This window comes from Musa acuminata, chromosome BXJ2-1, assembly GCF_036884655.1.
Source record: "Musa acuminata AAA Group cultivar baxijiao chromosome BXJ2-1, Cavendish_Baxijiao_AAA, whole genome shotgun sequence".
Taxonomy (NCBI): domain Eukaryota; kingdom Viridiplantae; phylum Streptophyta; class Magnoliopsida; order Zingiberales; family Musaceae; genus Musa; species Musa acuminata.
In genome coordinates, this window is record NC_088338.1 from 4,256,787 (window position 1) to 4,272,579 (window position 15,793).

Sequence of the window (15,793 nt, forward strand, 5' to 3'; positions counted from 1 at the left end):
CCCACAATTGTTGGCAAAAAGATTATACCAAACTAATATATCATAATATGTTGGAATAAACATTATGCTTTATTTTATCAGAGACATCTTCCAAGCCATGTATGAGATGAAAATTGAAAGAGGAACATAAAAGGGATAACATGTATTGTGTTTTGTCCACATCTTATTAATTTAAGTTTTTGAGTTATGTTGATTTCTGATTTCATGTATGTTGTTGTTGATTGATTCGTTGATTTAAATTCCTCAACATGATATTAGAGTCAAGTTAACAAAAAAAAAAAAAAGGTGAGCCAAAAATTAAAAGAAATAGGTTGAGGAGGAGATTATTGACTTCAGTTCAGTAAAAGATGATAGATCAAGCTTGGTTTCAATTATCTTTGCAAATAAGAAGAAATTATCGACTCACTCGTGAACAAAAAAAAAAATTAAGAAAAAAATTCGAAATTAAAATTGAAAGAAACAAATTGTTGCAGAAGAAATGGGAAGGTTGCAATGATTCACGAGGTCAATATTGTTGTAGCAGAAAGAAATCAAATTTCTTGCAATTGAATTAGATGAAATAAACAAAAACAAAAAAAGTTGATGATGTATATTAAATTTGATCTGTAATTTAGTAATTTAATCTTTTGAATTGCATTTGGTGTCCAATTTAACATATTGATTTAACTCGGGTACTCATCCTAGTTTGATTTCTTTAATATTTTGATCTTTAGATTTAAAAAATTTATATTAAAATATTTATAGTTATAAAAGTAAATCATATAACTCCATTTACCCTAATATCATCGATTTTATCGATAGAAATATGAAAATAATGAACAAAAAGATAATTTTAGTATTCCAATTATGTTTCAATAATGATGGACGACAACGTTGCTAGGACCGTAGCCGGTTATTATGGATGAGGAAAGAGAACGACGATGAAAGGTGAGGCAAAAGGAGAAGAGGAAGAGGACGATGCAGATGTCGACGCTCTGCATCTGCTTCGACACCAACAACGTTGCAGGGACGTTCGTTGCTCTTTATCTACGTTGACATCAACGTAGATGTCGTGCGACACTATCCTTCCTTGCATCGTTATTAAAGTCGACGTAGAAGCAGAGTGTCCATATCTACGTTGTCGTCCTCTTCAATTTTTTTCTTTGTATTATCTCTTATCGTCGCTCTCTTTTCTTATTCATAACAGACACCTATGACGCACAGTGATGTTGTTGTTCGCAGCCATCGAAAGTTTAATTAAAATATTAAAATTATTTTTTTATCTATCATTTTCGTACGTCCATCGGTAAAATCAACGATGTTATAGTAAATAAAATTAATTATTTTATTTTTTATAATCATAAAAATTTTAATATAATTTTTTTAAATAAAAAATTAAGATAGGGAAGAGATCTAATTAGAAGAGATAATGTGTAATTAGCTCCGTTTAAACTTATAATGAACGTCTTAACCGTCCCTGATAACATTGTTGACACACAATCGGAACTCCGCGAAACAACAGATCGTAACCAACCCTGATAACAGGCAGGAGAAAGAGCTCTAACTTAGGTTAGGTGCTCGGCTGCCATCGTCATGGTGGGTGACCGTCGCCGGGCTGACGTCGGAGGGCTTGGACTCGTAAAAGAGCGTCGAGTTGCCGATGGCGGTGACGATGACGATGAGGAGGCCGGCGACAGGGCTGTACGACATCTTTTGTCGCTCGTGCAGCATCTCGTCGGAGGAGCTATACTCTCTCTCTCTCTCTCTCTCTCTCTGATCGACATCTGTCATGGAGCGGGTTTCTTGGCGCGTTTGATTCTCAAAGCCCAGCGGTGGGAACGGCTGTTAAAAGAGAAGAATGAACACTGGGGATTAATTTCAGGTTTTGCCAAGATGTCGTGGAATGGGCAGATTCACCAACCACTTCATGGTGTAGAGGTGTTCACCATCAATGTCATTCAATTTTAAAACTTAAAAGATGATCGTAACTTATATTTTTTACACTTTTCTTCGCCTGCAACATTAATCGATCCATCTAAGCATAAGTTTACCGGCAGCCGCTCCACCGATGCGAAAAGAATTATGCATCATATACAGAAATAAAAAAGAGTCAGTCCGCACTGCATAACTCAATTAGTCTGATGCATTTACCATTATTACCTTTGTAACTAACTAATCCCAACGACAGATAATATCGAATTATTTGGGGTTTCACTATTTCTTTGATTTCTCTTGAAAAATATTCGATAGCCCAACCAATGATGGGTAGTGATGAGAGATCGTCGTGATGTTAAATGCCATCTTCCTTTTCGATTCAAGCCTCTTCTTTATGAAAGCGAGAAGATCCAGTGACATATTTCATATCTATTTTTATTTTTTAATGTCGTCATATGCCTAAAATCATCTGACTAATTTCCTTCTCCTGCGCGAATGTTTTGTTGCTATTTTACTTGCAATTTCTTTTTGTCTGTGTAGATTCATCCTGATGAACACCTTCTCGTCTTTCCGTTCCATAGGGACAAAGCATCAGTTCCATCAAGTAATTGTAAGAACCAGTCAGAGAGGATGCCATCTTCGCTACGTCTGCTCTTTGATTTTGTCTACCAGTTCGTATCTGCGGATCAAATGTTTGATATGTTGTCTATGGACGCTGACAAAGAACAACACATATTGATCAAATCTTTGACAGTTCTGTAAACTTAGATGTACATATGAATCTTGTTACATAATATATCAATCTGCAGGAGTGATGACATGATCTCTTTATCACTAGCCTCCTAGGAACAATTGATTTATCTTTATCTATTCAACCCACGATCACAAAACTGAAAGCTCATTTGGCAGATCAAGATTAACATCAACTTGAAAACACCCAGGAAGATGTACCATTTATTAGAAAAAGTTAAGTTGGTCCACTAGATATCAGCATAACCATTCGGCATGATCCGTGCTCATTACCTTCTAATAGAAACTTAAGCAATAACTAAAGCATATAGGTGCACCAGCTTCTCGAGTGTTACACTAACAGCTAGCTGCTTTACCTCCCCCAGTTGCTGCTGTCTCTGTGATGCTGACCGGTCTATCCTTCGCCTGCTCGTCACCTACTCATACAAACCTAAGCATTAACCATAGCATAGATGCACCAGTTACGTAAGTGCTACACTAAGAGTTAGCTGCTTTACCTTCTTCCCCAGTAGCTGCTGTCTCTGTAATGTTGGGCAGTTGATCGTCTTCCTTTTCCTTCTTTACAATGCTCTCCTTTTCAATCTCCACATTGTCTTTCTTAGCAGCCTCCTCTTTGATCTCCCTGTCACATGTTTGAATGGTGGCCCCTGCTAAACTGGAAGCCTTCGCCAGCAACTTCATCAGTGCCCTGTGTTTCTTCCCGCTGAGATGGGTGGTCATCATGATGTGGCTGTTGCATTTCACATTGCAGTGTTCGCACCAAAGGAAGGTCCCTTTCTGCAACACCTGGTGCATTTTCCCATCAACTGCAATATTCACAATTTTTGGTTCATTGTTCGGACTGCCCTCCTCATTAGCAACATCCATATCTGGTTGAGAACAGGTGTTCCCACCTTTCATCTTAGCCCCTGTTTTCACGGCCTGAAGTGCAGCTACTTTGGCTTTGTGTCTCTTCCCTTGGAGATGCTCGTTCAAAGCCATTTCACCAGTTGCTGTAACCCGACAGAGAGCACAACCCCAGTCCTTGGTGGCTAGCCTTGGGGCCTTATTGGGTGTTGCATTTGCTGCAACCTTCCTCTTTTTTTCACTGATCATATCATCTGATGGTTGGACCTACACCAAAAATTAAGAACAGTTTTGTGCTTTACTGATGATCGATATCACCTTAGATGTGAAATGTTTAGATGACACAAGTTTTGTGCCGGATGTGGTAACCATGGAACATTGTGCATTTTTATAAACAAATCCAAGTAAAGAAGAAATTGCAGATGAAAGATGAAATGTTCTTCAAACAGAACTAGACCATTGCAATACTTTCCGGTCACACCCAGAGTTGGAGTTCTTAATGAATTTTAACAGAAAGAACAAAAACAATAATAGCATTATCTTCATTTCTTACCTGGGCAATGACCATCTCTTCGGGCACACAGGTACTTAACAAGCACACTAAATATGGGGGCCAAGCCAGTTGGCACAAGTCGAGAACGGGCTTGGTCATGTGTTGTTACAAACAAAGGCCAAACGATTGCAGCATATGTGGCAATCTGCTATCCGGGTTAAACGAGTGGAAAAAATCCCCCTACTAGAGGACTAAAGTTTCTAATTCATTGACATCATTTGTCATCCATATCCAAAAATGTGTATGCTTTAATATCAACTTGCCTTTTCTTATTCGCATAATTTAGTCAAATAAACAACCAGCAAAATTTACACCTCATGTACTTCTATGAATGCTCACCCATCTATATCTATATATCCACTCACCTTACTGAAATTCCAAAATGTGAGTATCATAACAGCGACATAGTAACTTAATCTAAGCTCCAAAATGCTAGCGTCAACTGTTATTTCCTATGCCAACTTTGTGTTGGCATAGGAATCAACTCAAGTCTTGCTACACCAAGACCCACTATTGGAAGCATTCTTCTAAGTCATGGCACATCTGCCTTTTTCTTTTCAGATATTGTTGTTAATCTGATTTCATTGGTACTTTTACATCCACCACACTTGGCTTTTCTCTAAAGAATAACGATATCAATTAACATCTTATGCCAAAAGTATGTTTACATAGGATAGTGTACAAAAAGATATATGACATGGCAATTAGATATGTCAATTTAAGTTTAGTGTCCTTTCACATTTATAGGCTAGTTAGCTCTTGCTTGACCTTCTCTCCTTCTCTCTAATATCTCCAGCACAATCACTTGCTATCACATTTTTATTGTTATCATGTTTCATCATATGATAGTTGATCGTACAACTTAACTTCTTCCTAGCCTATGGAAAATAATCAACAGCAGATATTGTATCAAGGAGAGACAAGTAGATAATAGGCCCAAAGAAAAGGTTAACTTTCACTAATTCATGTCAAATAATCGTACATACTGTTTTACAACAACAAACTTATCCTATCTATAGATATATTTAACATAAAAATTTTGGAACAAAAACATTATTCCTTTGTACATCTAACATGCATTGCTTTTTTTTGTTTTTTTTTTCTTCAAACATAATGATCTTCCAAATTAGAATAATTACATATTTATGTGATGAAGGCCTACCATAATGAAATTTTAACTTGCTTTTACTGTTTAAGGCCTTAATTGTTAGAAGCAAATATGGATGTCAGAGCAGATTTGAGCAAGCGGCAATATTTAAAAGTATAAAGAATATAAAGCAACAAGGAAGTACATAACTTATTCTAGGCTAAAAAAGTGAATTTAAGCACTTCAGTGTTCAGAGGCTCACTAACTTACTCTAGGCTGAAAGTTGCCAGCGAGAATGTTACAACAACAGTGCACAAGATGTTTGTCACTTGCGTAATTAGCACAAATAATTCCTTGTACCTCGGCTGCATGCATTTATTACAGAAAAAGTATAATGAAGGAATAAAGATGGCAGTAATCCAGCTAGTCCAAACAAAATCATAAAAATAATTATGCTGTGAATTTCTGAAACTGTGTCCTGAATGCAAACTAGAACAACTTGAGTTAATGGCATCCAAGTCCTATTATCTAAAAAGGCAGTTGACTTACTGCATAATACTGAGAATGCATCTTGTAAATAGATTTACATAAGTGGAATGTAGTAAACAGGTCAACTCTAAAAGTAAGCAACATAAGCAAGCATAGCTAAAGACCAATGCTGTAGATGAAATCAAGAAAGCCCCACAAACCTAACAAGACAAAAAGAGAGGGGAAAAAACTTATATAGTTACTGAAAGAACGGAGGAATCTACAAACCTTATCTCCTGAGAACATTTTACCAAATATGCATCACGAGCAAAAATTTTACTCGACAATGACCCCGAGTAATAAGATGATTCATAAACAATTAAGAACCATAGTGTATGTGAACAAAGAGGAAGATTTCAGATAACAACCTCCGAATAAGATGTAGAGTTGTTGCTGTTCTGATCCAGATCCAGAGCGGGCATTTGTGAATCCTTTTTCTCTGTGATCATCGGTGGAGCGCCAAGGGTCCCAACCTCATCAGACCCAGCTTCAGGTGGAACCGTCAGCAGACATCGGCCATGTTCGCCCCTACGCTTCGGATCTGAAGCAACAGAAGCAAATTTCTTCTGGTCCCGTAACCTCTCCGTATGAGCCCTTGCCGTCGCCAGCTCCACCTCCAGTTCTCTCCTCACCTCCTCCTCAAGGATCCTCCTTGCCGTCATCTCCCTCAATATCTCCTCCCGGATCCGCTCCTTCTCGATCGCTCGCTGGAGAGGGTTCATCAGCGATATCGGCGCCGCTTCTCTAGCCCTCGCGAGATCTCCGGAAAAGCCGAGGAAGCTCACTAGCGATAGATGCATGTGGAACATATCGAACCTTCTTGAACACGATAACAGAAACAAAAATCGTCGAAGAGCCAAGTCATGAGGATCCAACCCCCGTACCTCTTAACGGTCGCTCCCTGATGTGTCCATCGGCGCAGAAGGAGAAGGGGTTTGCGGGAAGGCCGGACGGCGGATCCTCCTCGCCGGATCGACGGCGGAACTCCATGACGTCGACGAGATGAAGGGATTTGGTACGGTTCGGGCGACGATTAGGGCTCCAGAGGAAGAGAGCGATGAGTCTGTTTGATTCGGAGTTCTGCAGAGCCCAACGCGGAGAGGGCAATGACAAAAAAGGAGAGCTTCTTTAAACAAATAGAAAGCGAAGCGCGGGAGATGAGTGTTCGCGAGGGTGATTTAGTAAATACACGCTGATGGATATTTGCGACGATTTGATCTGAAAAGAGAGAAGATTCAAATCGGAGACCGAATCCGAACTCTCGGTAGGATGATTTGAGCCATCACATTCGAATCGAACGAACTCCGAATCCGACTCCCTGGCCGGGTCACGAAAGGAGTTACGCCCACAATACGATACGGAGTTATGGATGGAGCCGTTCATGGAGACATGCCTAGAATTGGGATGGATCCAAATCAAATCGACTCCGAATCCGAATTCTTGATGGGTTTGTATGGGGTTATGTGCAGAATTTGAAAATATTCAGATCCAAACGAGACGGAGTTACGCTTGGAATCCAAAAGAATTCGGGTCGGGTAAACCTCCAAATCGAATCCTCATCCGGATATTTGATGAATAGATTTATATCTATTCAACAAAGAAAAAAAGCAGCTTAGTGGTTTGTGTCTGTAAAATAAAGCAATGAGGAGTCCCGACTCAATAATGATCATTAGGAAGACATTAAGAATTGAATTAGTAAGATCATCGATGAATGAGTTGGACATGTCAAATGTTATGTTCAATGAGGTAAGAGATAAAAGTGATAGTGTTTGGAAAATTAATATCAATATATATAGATGAATCATAAATAATGATGCCGGTGGAGATTACTCTCCCGAATTCCTGCTTATTATCATCTATATAGACAATCAGCGACCCATAAATGAGAATGAAAAGAAAATATTCATTCATTAATGATGATTATGAAATTTTTGCCAACAGATTTAACGATGTAGATGTAAGGAGAAAAAAGATTAAATATTTTATTTTTGTAAGTATAGGGATTTCAAATATAATTTTTGAAAATATAGAAACTGATATGCTAAAGATAATTAATTACATGAGATAATCTATAATTAATCATGATTATCTTCTAGGTTTAGAAAATTAAGTATAAGGATTTGAAGATTGTATATGGGCAAAATTATTTATTTGCAATCCAAAACAACACACACAAAAAAAAAATATTCTTTAAGTTTTTAGATTAAAAATGATAGTGAAACGTCCTCCTCTCAAATCTTCTCTATGCATGCTTCTAAATGGAAAACCTCATTTATCGTGAATAAAGGGGACAATGTAAAAAAAATAATAAATAAATAAATAAATAAATTCTATCTATATGTTTAAACTTTTAGTGTTAATTACGAATTTAAGATATCCATTTTCATTGAATTAATATTTTTTTATGCCACTTGTTCTACATTGATAATTAAGTAAATTGAACTACTTGAGCAGACAAAAATAAATCTTTTGCACTAATTAAATAGGTTATATAATATAAAATTAATTGATAAAATACAAAAGAATCATTTATTGATAAGATAAATAAATATTGATGTGTTCCCATGCAAATACTCACGTGGAACAAGCACGGAAACGGCACGTGAACAGTGACGTCACCAATAATGGCTCGCATCAGTTATTCGACGGAAAGATTAAGGGTATTTTAGTCTAATCAACTTAAAAACCGCATCCGAGATGGAAACGCCCAAGGCGCGCCGCGGCATCAATGCGCTTCGATAAGTTGATCTCTACCCCTCTATGTTTATATAATTACGATATTGCTCACCCAAAGCCATCCTGGGATAATAAGGGTTTCGATCCTCCCCTTCGTTTTGGCCCCCCTCTTCTCCGCCCTTCTCCGCCGCAGAGCGCGAAGGGCCTTCTCCCCGAGATCCTTCTCCTGCTCCTGTTGCCGTTTCGCTTCTGTCTCATCGTTCGGTCTTCTCGGCGTCGATCGAGACCGTAGCACCGCCCGCTCACAGAGAGTGATTTGTCGAGGTATGCAGTCGGATCCGGCGGTCATTAGCTTGAGACCTGGCGGCGGCGGCGGCGGCAACCGAGGCAGCAGACTTCTCGCCACCCGTTTCGATACCGGTGCCTTAGGAGCTGCTGCCTCTCTGAGCTCGTCTGATATTTCCGCCCTCCGGCCCCATGGCGGTGTGGGCCTCGCCTTGTCGCTCAAGGTCGATTGGAAGCCCCTTATTAATTTAGTGTTTCTCTTCTTTGGGTACGGTTCATGGTTTTGATGTCGTGTGGTCGTTGGTGTTCTTGATTTCTTTGGGTGGATTCGATGTTTGGTTGACGGGATTTGTTAGACGTTGATCTGGTTTGTTTCTTTTACCTTGGAGCGAATTTTCTGTGGAAAAAAATGGGCCTTTGTTGGAAATCTGCAGTGTTTAGACAATTCCTCAGTTTTTCATATATGGAGATTCATTACAACATTTAGCTCAACTGAAGATTAAATCTGGCAGGAACTTTAGCGTCTGAAATGCTTCCTGCACTTAAGTAGTGTGAAAGGTGATCGACGCTTTTGGCGTTTAATCATGATTGCAAACAGCTTTTGAGGATGTACCTTTTCTTTTGATTATTTCTTTTTTAATTTAATTTTTAAATTGGAATCATAAATTTGCAAGTACAACTTTCTGTAATTCTGTTTTATTAGATTGCAAGTATTGACCAGTTTATTTGCATTCAGAAAGAAGCGGTAACTTGAATCATCTTTTCTCGAAATGATTGAATCTCAATTTTGACCTGAGATGCATGAAATAAGAATACAGATACGGTTTTTCTCTAGATAGTTGCGGTTTTATTCAAGCCAATTTCTGATGTTCGCTGTGCTCATTACTGATATGCATGAAGCCTTGTCTTGGGGTCACAGTTTGTTGTTCACAAGAAAGTAATTCTGTTTATAACTTCTTTTATATTTTAATTATTGGAGTAGCTACCACTATGATTCTTTATAATGTATAAATCTTCTGGCAGACTGGGGATTCAAGGTTTGAAAGCCGTGAGCGCATTCGTTACACAAAGGACCAACTTTTACAAGTCCGTGAGGTTTGTATAAATTTACATGCTGCTTAATATTTCCTAGGTTGATCATATGAGGTGGATATTCACACAGAGAAAAGGTTTTCTTTTTGTGTTATAATGAGTGTCTATCCTGCCTATAATGATGAATAGGGAATGACTTATCTTATATTAGACCCAATCTATGAGCACAGTAGCTGGTTAATCTTCCATTTGAGTAAGCTCAGTTGTGTTTTCATCACTTTTATTTCAAAAATCTGCCTTTGCAGTGACTTATTTTTTCTTGACAGCATGCTGAGACTCCTGAAGATATTTTGAAAATCAAGCAGGAGATTGAGGCTGATTTATCCATCGAGGATCAGACATGGGGCCACAGCGAGAATATTGTATGTTATCCTAGGTTTATGAATGGAATTGCAGACATTTTGCATGTAACCATCAATATGTAGTTTTTAAGAGTACATTGGAGCGGTTCTAACTGATGTCAGATATTTTGATCTCCTACACCTATTTCCTCATAAAAAAGACATGAATTTCTAATTATTACTTGCTTGTTACTTCTAGACAATTTTTATTCTTGGTCACTGTTTTGATATTTTTAATATTTTAATTTCAAGCTTCTTAAACTTACTGCATGTATCATCTAATATTATATATGTTCTTCAGTTGCCAAGCCAATCACAGAGCCATTATTACGAACAAGACAATCGTGACTGGCGTGACCGATCAGGGCAGTTGTCTTCATTTAGAGATGAGAATCTCGACAACAAAGAATCAAATATCTCGAGTTCAAGAGTTGAAATAAACCAATTAAACAGGCAGGATCAACTGAACAGCCACTTCTCTTCAAAAGTCCAAGTTTCTTCTACCCAGGTAGACGAGTGTTCAGGAAGCTATAATTCTATTAATTTCTCATGCTAACTGGTAAAGTGATTGTTTGCTTGCTTGTATGTCATGTTTGTTTTGAGCTTTCTGGCTTGCTTCTTTCTTTGCATTACTCTTATCTTGTACAACTTGCATCCTAAATTAATAGGTTACTTCTCTGGATAATCTGTTGTTGTATGGTGAATTGTCTCTTTTTTATATTGAAGCTAATAAAGTTAAGGCAAATTGTGTTGATCAAGTTTTTTGCCATTTCCTCGATCAAGATCAACTGATTCAATCGTACAAATTGGGAATTTCTCCATTGTTTGTCATGCATTCCCTTCATAACTTCTATGAACATTATTCTTGATTTCTTAATATTTCATTGATGTTCTGAATTCTTCTTTATTCGAGGACATTTGTCATTCATGTGGTGCATCCCCAACTTTCAGTTCTTTAAATGGATCTAATTATATAGTTTTCTTGTGTTTTCCCCAGCTTAATTCAAAATTTGTTATTCTTCTCATTGTCGTAACTACCCTACCTGCTGAACCCATGACACACATAATGTTTGTACGTGTTTGAATTTATGTGTGTCAAATGGCTTTTTTTATTGTTTCGAGAGCAGAAAATCAAGAAGACATCTGCACATTATTCACTGCAGTACTTGGTTGTTAAATACTGATTCATTTGTATTTATGTTCCTCTGTTTATTATATTAAAGTTAGCATCTCTTTCTAGAAGCTTCTGCCTTAACTCTCTGCATCCTTTCGTTGAGATATCGTCCATGGACAGAACCCAAAATTGGTTGGCAAAATCGTTTTTATTACCATATATTCTATGCATCCTTAAGATTTACCTTAGGTCTCAGATGTCTTGTTATCAAGCAAAAGTGGAATTGTGCAGGAAGCATATTTGTTGATTTTGATCTTCCAGAGCATTAATTGGTGTTTCAGTAACAATTAAGGACTCGTAGTTCCTGTACTAATTCATGATTGGATCTAATCAAATTATGTACAGCATTGTGTCCTGTCTTGTTTATTTTTACAGAAGTAGCTATGCAGTTGTATTTACCCTATACCTTTTGAACTAGAAACTAGAAAGAATAATGTAGGACCCCAAATCCATTTTCTTTGATGGTATGACTTTTATGTACCAGTACTTTTTTCAAATTCAATGATGATGAACAAATGATCCATTTGACACAACATGTTTGTGTCAATGAGCTGCCAGCTGCCAGAAGTTAATTGATATGCACCAGAGCTCATGTTTATAAATATTGGGCTTTTTTCATTAATGAAGGGCCACTACCTACTTAATATCTTTCACAATTGCTAAGATAGATTGAATGGTTGTAGTTTTGATCAGTTGTATAGGAGCATTTTTCATTAGTGGTTCTAACATTTCTCAAAATAGTTTTCTTATTCGGTTATAGCATTATACCTATGAGTTAAATGAGATTGATAGTCAAATAGTATTCTTAGAATAAATTACATTTTGTATGCTTCTATTGGCCTCAGAGAATTCACCATGGGATCTCAATTCAAGTGCTGCATGTTCTGTGAGCTCATTTTTATAAGCGTTGTCCTGATGTGTCAAACATGTATGTCTATAATCTTTGGGCTACATTAGTTTGTTAGTGTAGATTAAGATTTTCCGTAATCATGTGTCATTTTTTAAACAGGTTTTGCATATTTCTAATTTAATGAATATTGATTATTTTTTGGCTCTTGGGGGCTTGTGAGACATAATAATAAACAAAGAGACAGGATCCATGTGGGTGTCTATATTTATTGTTTGGAAATGAAATTATTTGCTTGATTTTGGAAATGCGTAAGGATCATGGCTTATAAACTGTTTTACATTTTTATATTCTTTTGAGGGACATTGCTTCTGTTCTTGTTAAAGGCCTGTGGGCTTGTTAAGCACTCTTTTTTTGTCGCTTGTGCACTTTAACTCCCCTTTCTTGTTTGTATAAATAATATTTGGTACTTTTAATTGCAAAATTTCAGGCAGGGAAGAACACTCTAATCAAGGCTGAAGTACCATGGTCTGTTCGAAGAGGCAATCTTAGTGAGAAAGAGCGAGTCCTAAAAACTGTAAAAGGGTAATTGACCTCATTCTTTAGTTTAGCATTGTAAACTGTGGACCATGGACAATTAGTTATTTTGTAGTTTCTGTGCTTGTATGTATTGCTTACTTCTGGTTTGAGTTTTGCTATAGTTTTTTTTTGGGTAAAACCTCAAATACTGTTGACTCTATGTATTTTTTTTGTTGAAACATTCCCTACCTTTTGTTTTGCTTCGTAAATAAACACAACTAAAATTTCTTTTTATGAATTTTTTGTAGTATATTGAACAAGCTAACACCAGAGAAATTTGATATTCTCAAGGGTCAGTTAATTGATGCTGGAATTACGACACCTGATATCCTAAAGGTTCTTACCTTGCTTTAGTGTACAAAAAAATTCTTATGAGAGTTCATTTGTAGAGTTTACTTTCAAATTTAACTTGATAGACACTCTAATGCTGCAGGATGTCATTACTCTCATATTTGAGAAAGCTGTTTTTGAACCAACGTTCTGCCCCATGTATGCACAACTCTGCTTTGATCTCAATGAAAAGCTACTTCCATTTCCCCCTGAAGAAGTTGGTGGGAGGGAGATTACCTTCAAGCGTATATTGTTGAATAATTGCCAGGAAGCATTTGAAGGTGCTGACAATCTGAGGGCTGAGATAAGAAAGCTGAATGATCCTGACCAGGAAATAGAAAGGAGGGATAAGGAGAGAATGGTGAAACTTCGTACTCTTGGTAACATTCGCCTTATTGGTGAACTGCTTAAGCAGAAGATGGTCCCAGAAAAAATTGTCCATCATATTGTTCAGGTAAGTTTCCTGCGTAGTAAATCTTTTTCTGTTTACTGTGGATAATTATGAGCCTCTTTACATTCTCACACTGCCTTTGCAAGCAGGAGCTGCTGGGGCATGATAGCAAATCCTGTCCTGCTGAGGAGAATGTTGAAGCAATCTGCCAGTTGTTCAACACCATTGGTAAGCAGTTGGATGAGAGCCCCAAGTCTCGGCGTTTCAATGATGCCTATTTCAATCGCCTGAAAGAGCTGACAACCAATCCCCAACTTGTGTCTCGTCTAAGATTTATGGTCCGTGATGTGCTTGACATGCGTGCCAACAACTGGGTCCCTCGCCGTGAAGAGGTAAGTTGTCCAACTCTTTCTAGCCATTTCCAGTTGCAGGTTTAGCATTCCATTCTTTTAATACATGTAAAGCGAACAACATTCTTTAAAACTAAGGAAGTTTTATAAGCTTACAAATCTTATTCAAGAATTGCTAAACAAGATATATTCTATTGCATGCCCTCAGGAGAGATATCAATGGGCAGAAACTGATTTTGGTTGATCTAAAAAAGAATTGCACAATGCTATTGGTTTTCTTTAATATGTTTGCCTAACCCGGTTTTGCAGGTAAAGGCCAAGAAGATCACCGAAATCCATAGTGAGGCAGAAAAGAATCTTGGGCTGCGTCCTGGGGCAACTGCAAGCCTCAGAAATAGTCGCAATGCTGGTAGTCTAGGGAGTGTCAGTCCTGGTGGTCTTCCAGTTAGTCGACCTGGAACAGGAGGAATGATGCCTGGGATGCCTGGAGTGAGAAAAATGCCTGGGATGCCTGGTCTAGATGGGGACAATTGGGAAGTTCAACGGAGCAAGTCTATGCCCAGGGGTGATGCTAGAAGTATGCAGGGTCCTCTGGCGGCCAAGTCATCCTCCATCAACCCTAAATTATTACCCCAAGGTAGTGGTGGCCGGATAGCTGGTGTGACTAGTGCATTGTTGCAGGGCAACGGTCCACTCTCTCGTCCTTCTGGTCTCGTCACTGCCGCAACAGGTTCTACAGCACAAAAGCTGCCCTTGAGGCCTGTTGGCCAAGTCCCGACTCCTTTGATCCCAGATAAGCCAGTGTTGACTTCAAAGTTTAATCCTAATGAGCTGCATAAGAAAACAGTTGCTCTTCTGGAAGAGTATTTTCACATCCGCCTTCTAGATGAAGCACTTCAATGCATAGCGGAACTCAATAGCCCTGAATACCACCCAGAGGTTGTCAAGGAAGCCATAAATATGGCACTGGAGAAGGGTCCTTCATGTGTGGAACTTGTTGTCAAGCTTTTGGAATATTTAATAGTTGAGAAGATTTTTGCTCCTAGGGATTTGGGGACAGGTTGCTTGCTTTATGCTGCAACTCTTGATGACATCGGCATTGATTTACCAAAAGCACCTATCTTTTTTGGTGAAGTGGTTAGTAAACTGGTTCTTGCTGGTGGTGTTGATTTCAAGGTGGTGGAGGAAATTCTCAAGAAGGTTGAAGATTCCAGGTTTCAGGCAACAATATTTGATGTTGTGGTAAAAGTTGTTAAAGCAAGCCCAAATGGTCAGACTGTATTGAGTGGCCAGGAAGCCATGGTTAGGGCTTGCGAGAAGCTGTTATCCTGAAATCTAGTTCTGATGGCTGCCCGTTAAAGTTTCTTTCGAAAGGAGTTCCCAAGTTTTTTCCTGTTCCATTTTCCTTCCTTTTATTCATCGTCATCATTTTGCCTGAGCTTCATAAGTTCTAGCTGAGTATCCGAGTAAAAGACAATGAAGTTTTGCGAGGTGTATATCTCTGTGAGTTGACATCAATGTTCATTATTGACTCGAGAAGGAAAAAGATGCCATGAGAAAGGAGCCTTTAGCTGACATTGGCTGCTATATTTCATGATGATGTTTCTCTTGACTTTCTGCCTTAATTTTTTTCATAATTAGTTCTAAGGTAGTTGAATTCCTATTTCTTTTTCATCTGTTCTGTTGTAGCACTCCTTGAGATCTCATAGAAGGCTATGAAAGCCGAACTCACCGATTGTTCTCAGCTTTGACACCTTTCAAACTAGATGCTATTGTTTGGTGGATGTAACTTTCCTTTTACCCACTCGACCTTGGTATAGGCAGTCGATAACGCTGTAACAAATGCATCGAGCATCTTTTATACTTTTATCTGGCTGAAACCCTTGAAGCTTCTCCATCAAGTCTTTTATTTATTTTTGTTATTTTTCTTGCACACTATACTAAATGCTGCTTATTGAATTATTATTTTTCTTAGAAAGCCATTGTTGAAAGAAGATCGATAAAGACTTGTTTATTGTTCTTCTAATTTGTGATTTTTTGCTCTATTCCA

The 15,793-nt window shown here is 38.0% G+C and overlaps 2 protein-coding genes across 3 annotated transcripts; one reads left to right on the forward strand and one right to left on the reverse strand.

Annotated features, from left to right (window-relative positions):
• Nucleotides 1-2,841: 2,841 nt before the first annotated feature.
• On the reverse strand, nt 2,842-6,772 carry LOC135598517 (uncharacterized). 2 transcript variants are annotated; one of them, XM_065092438.1, is made up of 5 exons: nt 6,563-6,772; nt 6,047-6,462; nt 3,558-3,777; nt 3,162-3,470; nt 2,842-3,080 (listed from the first exon to the last, which is right to left on the reverse strand). In XM_065092438.1, the coding sequence occupies exons 1-5, from the start codon at nt 6,666-6,668 to the stop codon at nt 3,001-3,003; spliced, it is 1,131 nt and encodes a 376-aa protein (XP_064948510.1). In that variant the 5' UTR covers nt 6,669-6,772; the 3' UTR covers nt 2,842-3,000. The 2 variants fall into 2 exon arrangements, with proteins under 2 accessions (XP_064948510.1, XP_064948509.1); XM_065092437.1 differs by having other exon boundaries at nt 3,162-3,777.
• Nucleotides 6,773-8,504: 1,732 nt separating this feature from the next.
• On the forward strand, nt 8,505-15,417 carry LOC103984573 (eukaryotic translation initiation factor). Its single transcript, XM_009402097.3, has 9 exons — nt 8,505-8,863; nt 9,663-9,734; nt 9,998-10,093; nt 10,374-10,580; nt 12,584-12,678; nt 12,921-13,008; nt 13,106-13,456; nt 13,543-13,785; nt 14,053-15,417. The coding sequence occupies exons 1-9, from the start codon at nt 8,681-8,683 to the stop codon at nt 15,073-15,075; spliced, it is 2,358 nt and encodes a 785-aa protein (XP_009400372.2). The 5' UTR covers nt 8,505-8,680; the 3' UTR covers nt 15,076-15,417.
• Nucleotides 15,418-15,793: the final 376 nt, after the last annotated feature.

What these genes read in the sequence shown, in the direction of transcription:
- LOC135598517 (XM_065092437.1), bottom strand. Translation starts at nt 6,668, where the DNA reads ATGGAGTTCCGCCGTCGATCCGGCGAGGAGGATCCGCCGTCCGGCCTT. An exon ending in CAGGGAGCGACCGTTAAGAG is followed by an intron (nt 6,463 to 6,562) that starts GTACGGGGGTTG and finishes ATCTATCGCTAG; the next exon opens with TGAGCTTCCTCGGCTTTTCC. An exon ending in ACTCTACATCTTATTCGGAG is followed by an intron (nt 3,778 to 6,046) that starts GTTGTTATCTGA and finishes TTTTTGGTGTAG; the next exon opens with GTCCAACCATCAGATGATAT.
- LOC103984573 (XM_009402097.3), top strand. Translation starts at nt 8,681, where the DNA reads ATGCAGTCGGATCCGGCGGTCATTAGCTTGAGACCTGGCGGCGGCGGC. An exon ending in GCCTCGCCTTGTCGCTCAAG is followed by an intron (nt 8,864 to 9,662) that starts GTCGATTGGAAG and finishes ATCTTCTGGCAG; the next exon opens with ACTGGGGATTCAAGGTTTGA. An exon ending in GTCCTAAAAACTGTAAAAGG is followed by an intron (nt 12,679 to 12,920) that starts GTAATTGACCTC and finishes AATTTTTTGTAG; the next exon opens with TATATTGAACAAGCTAACAC.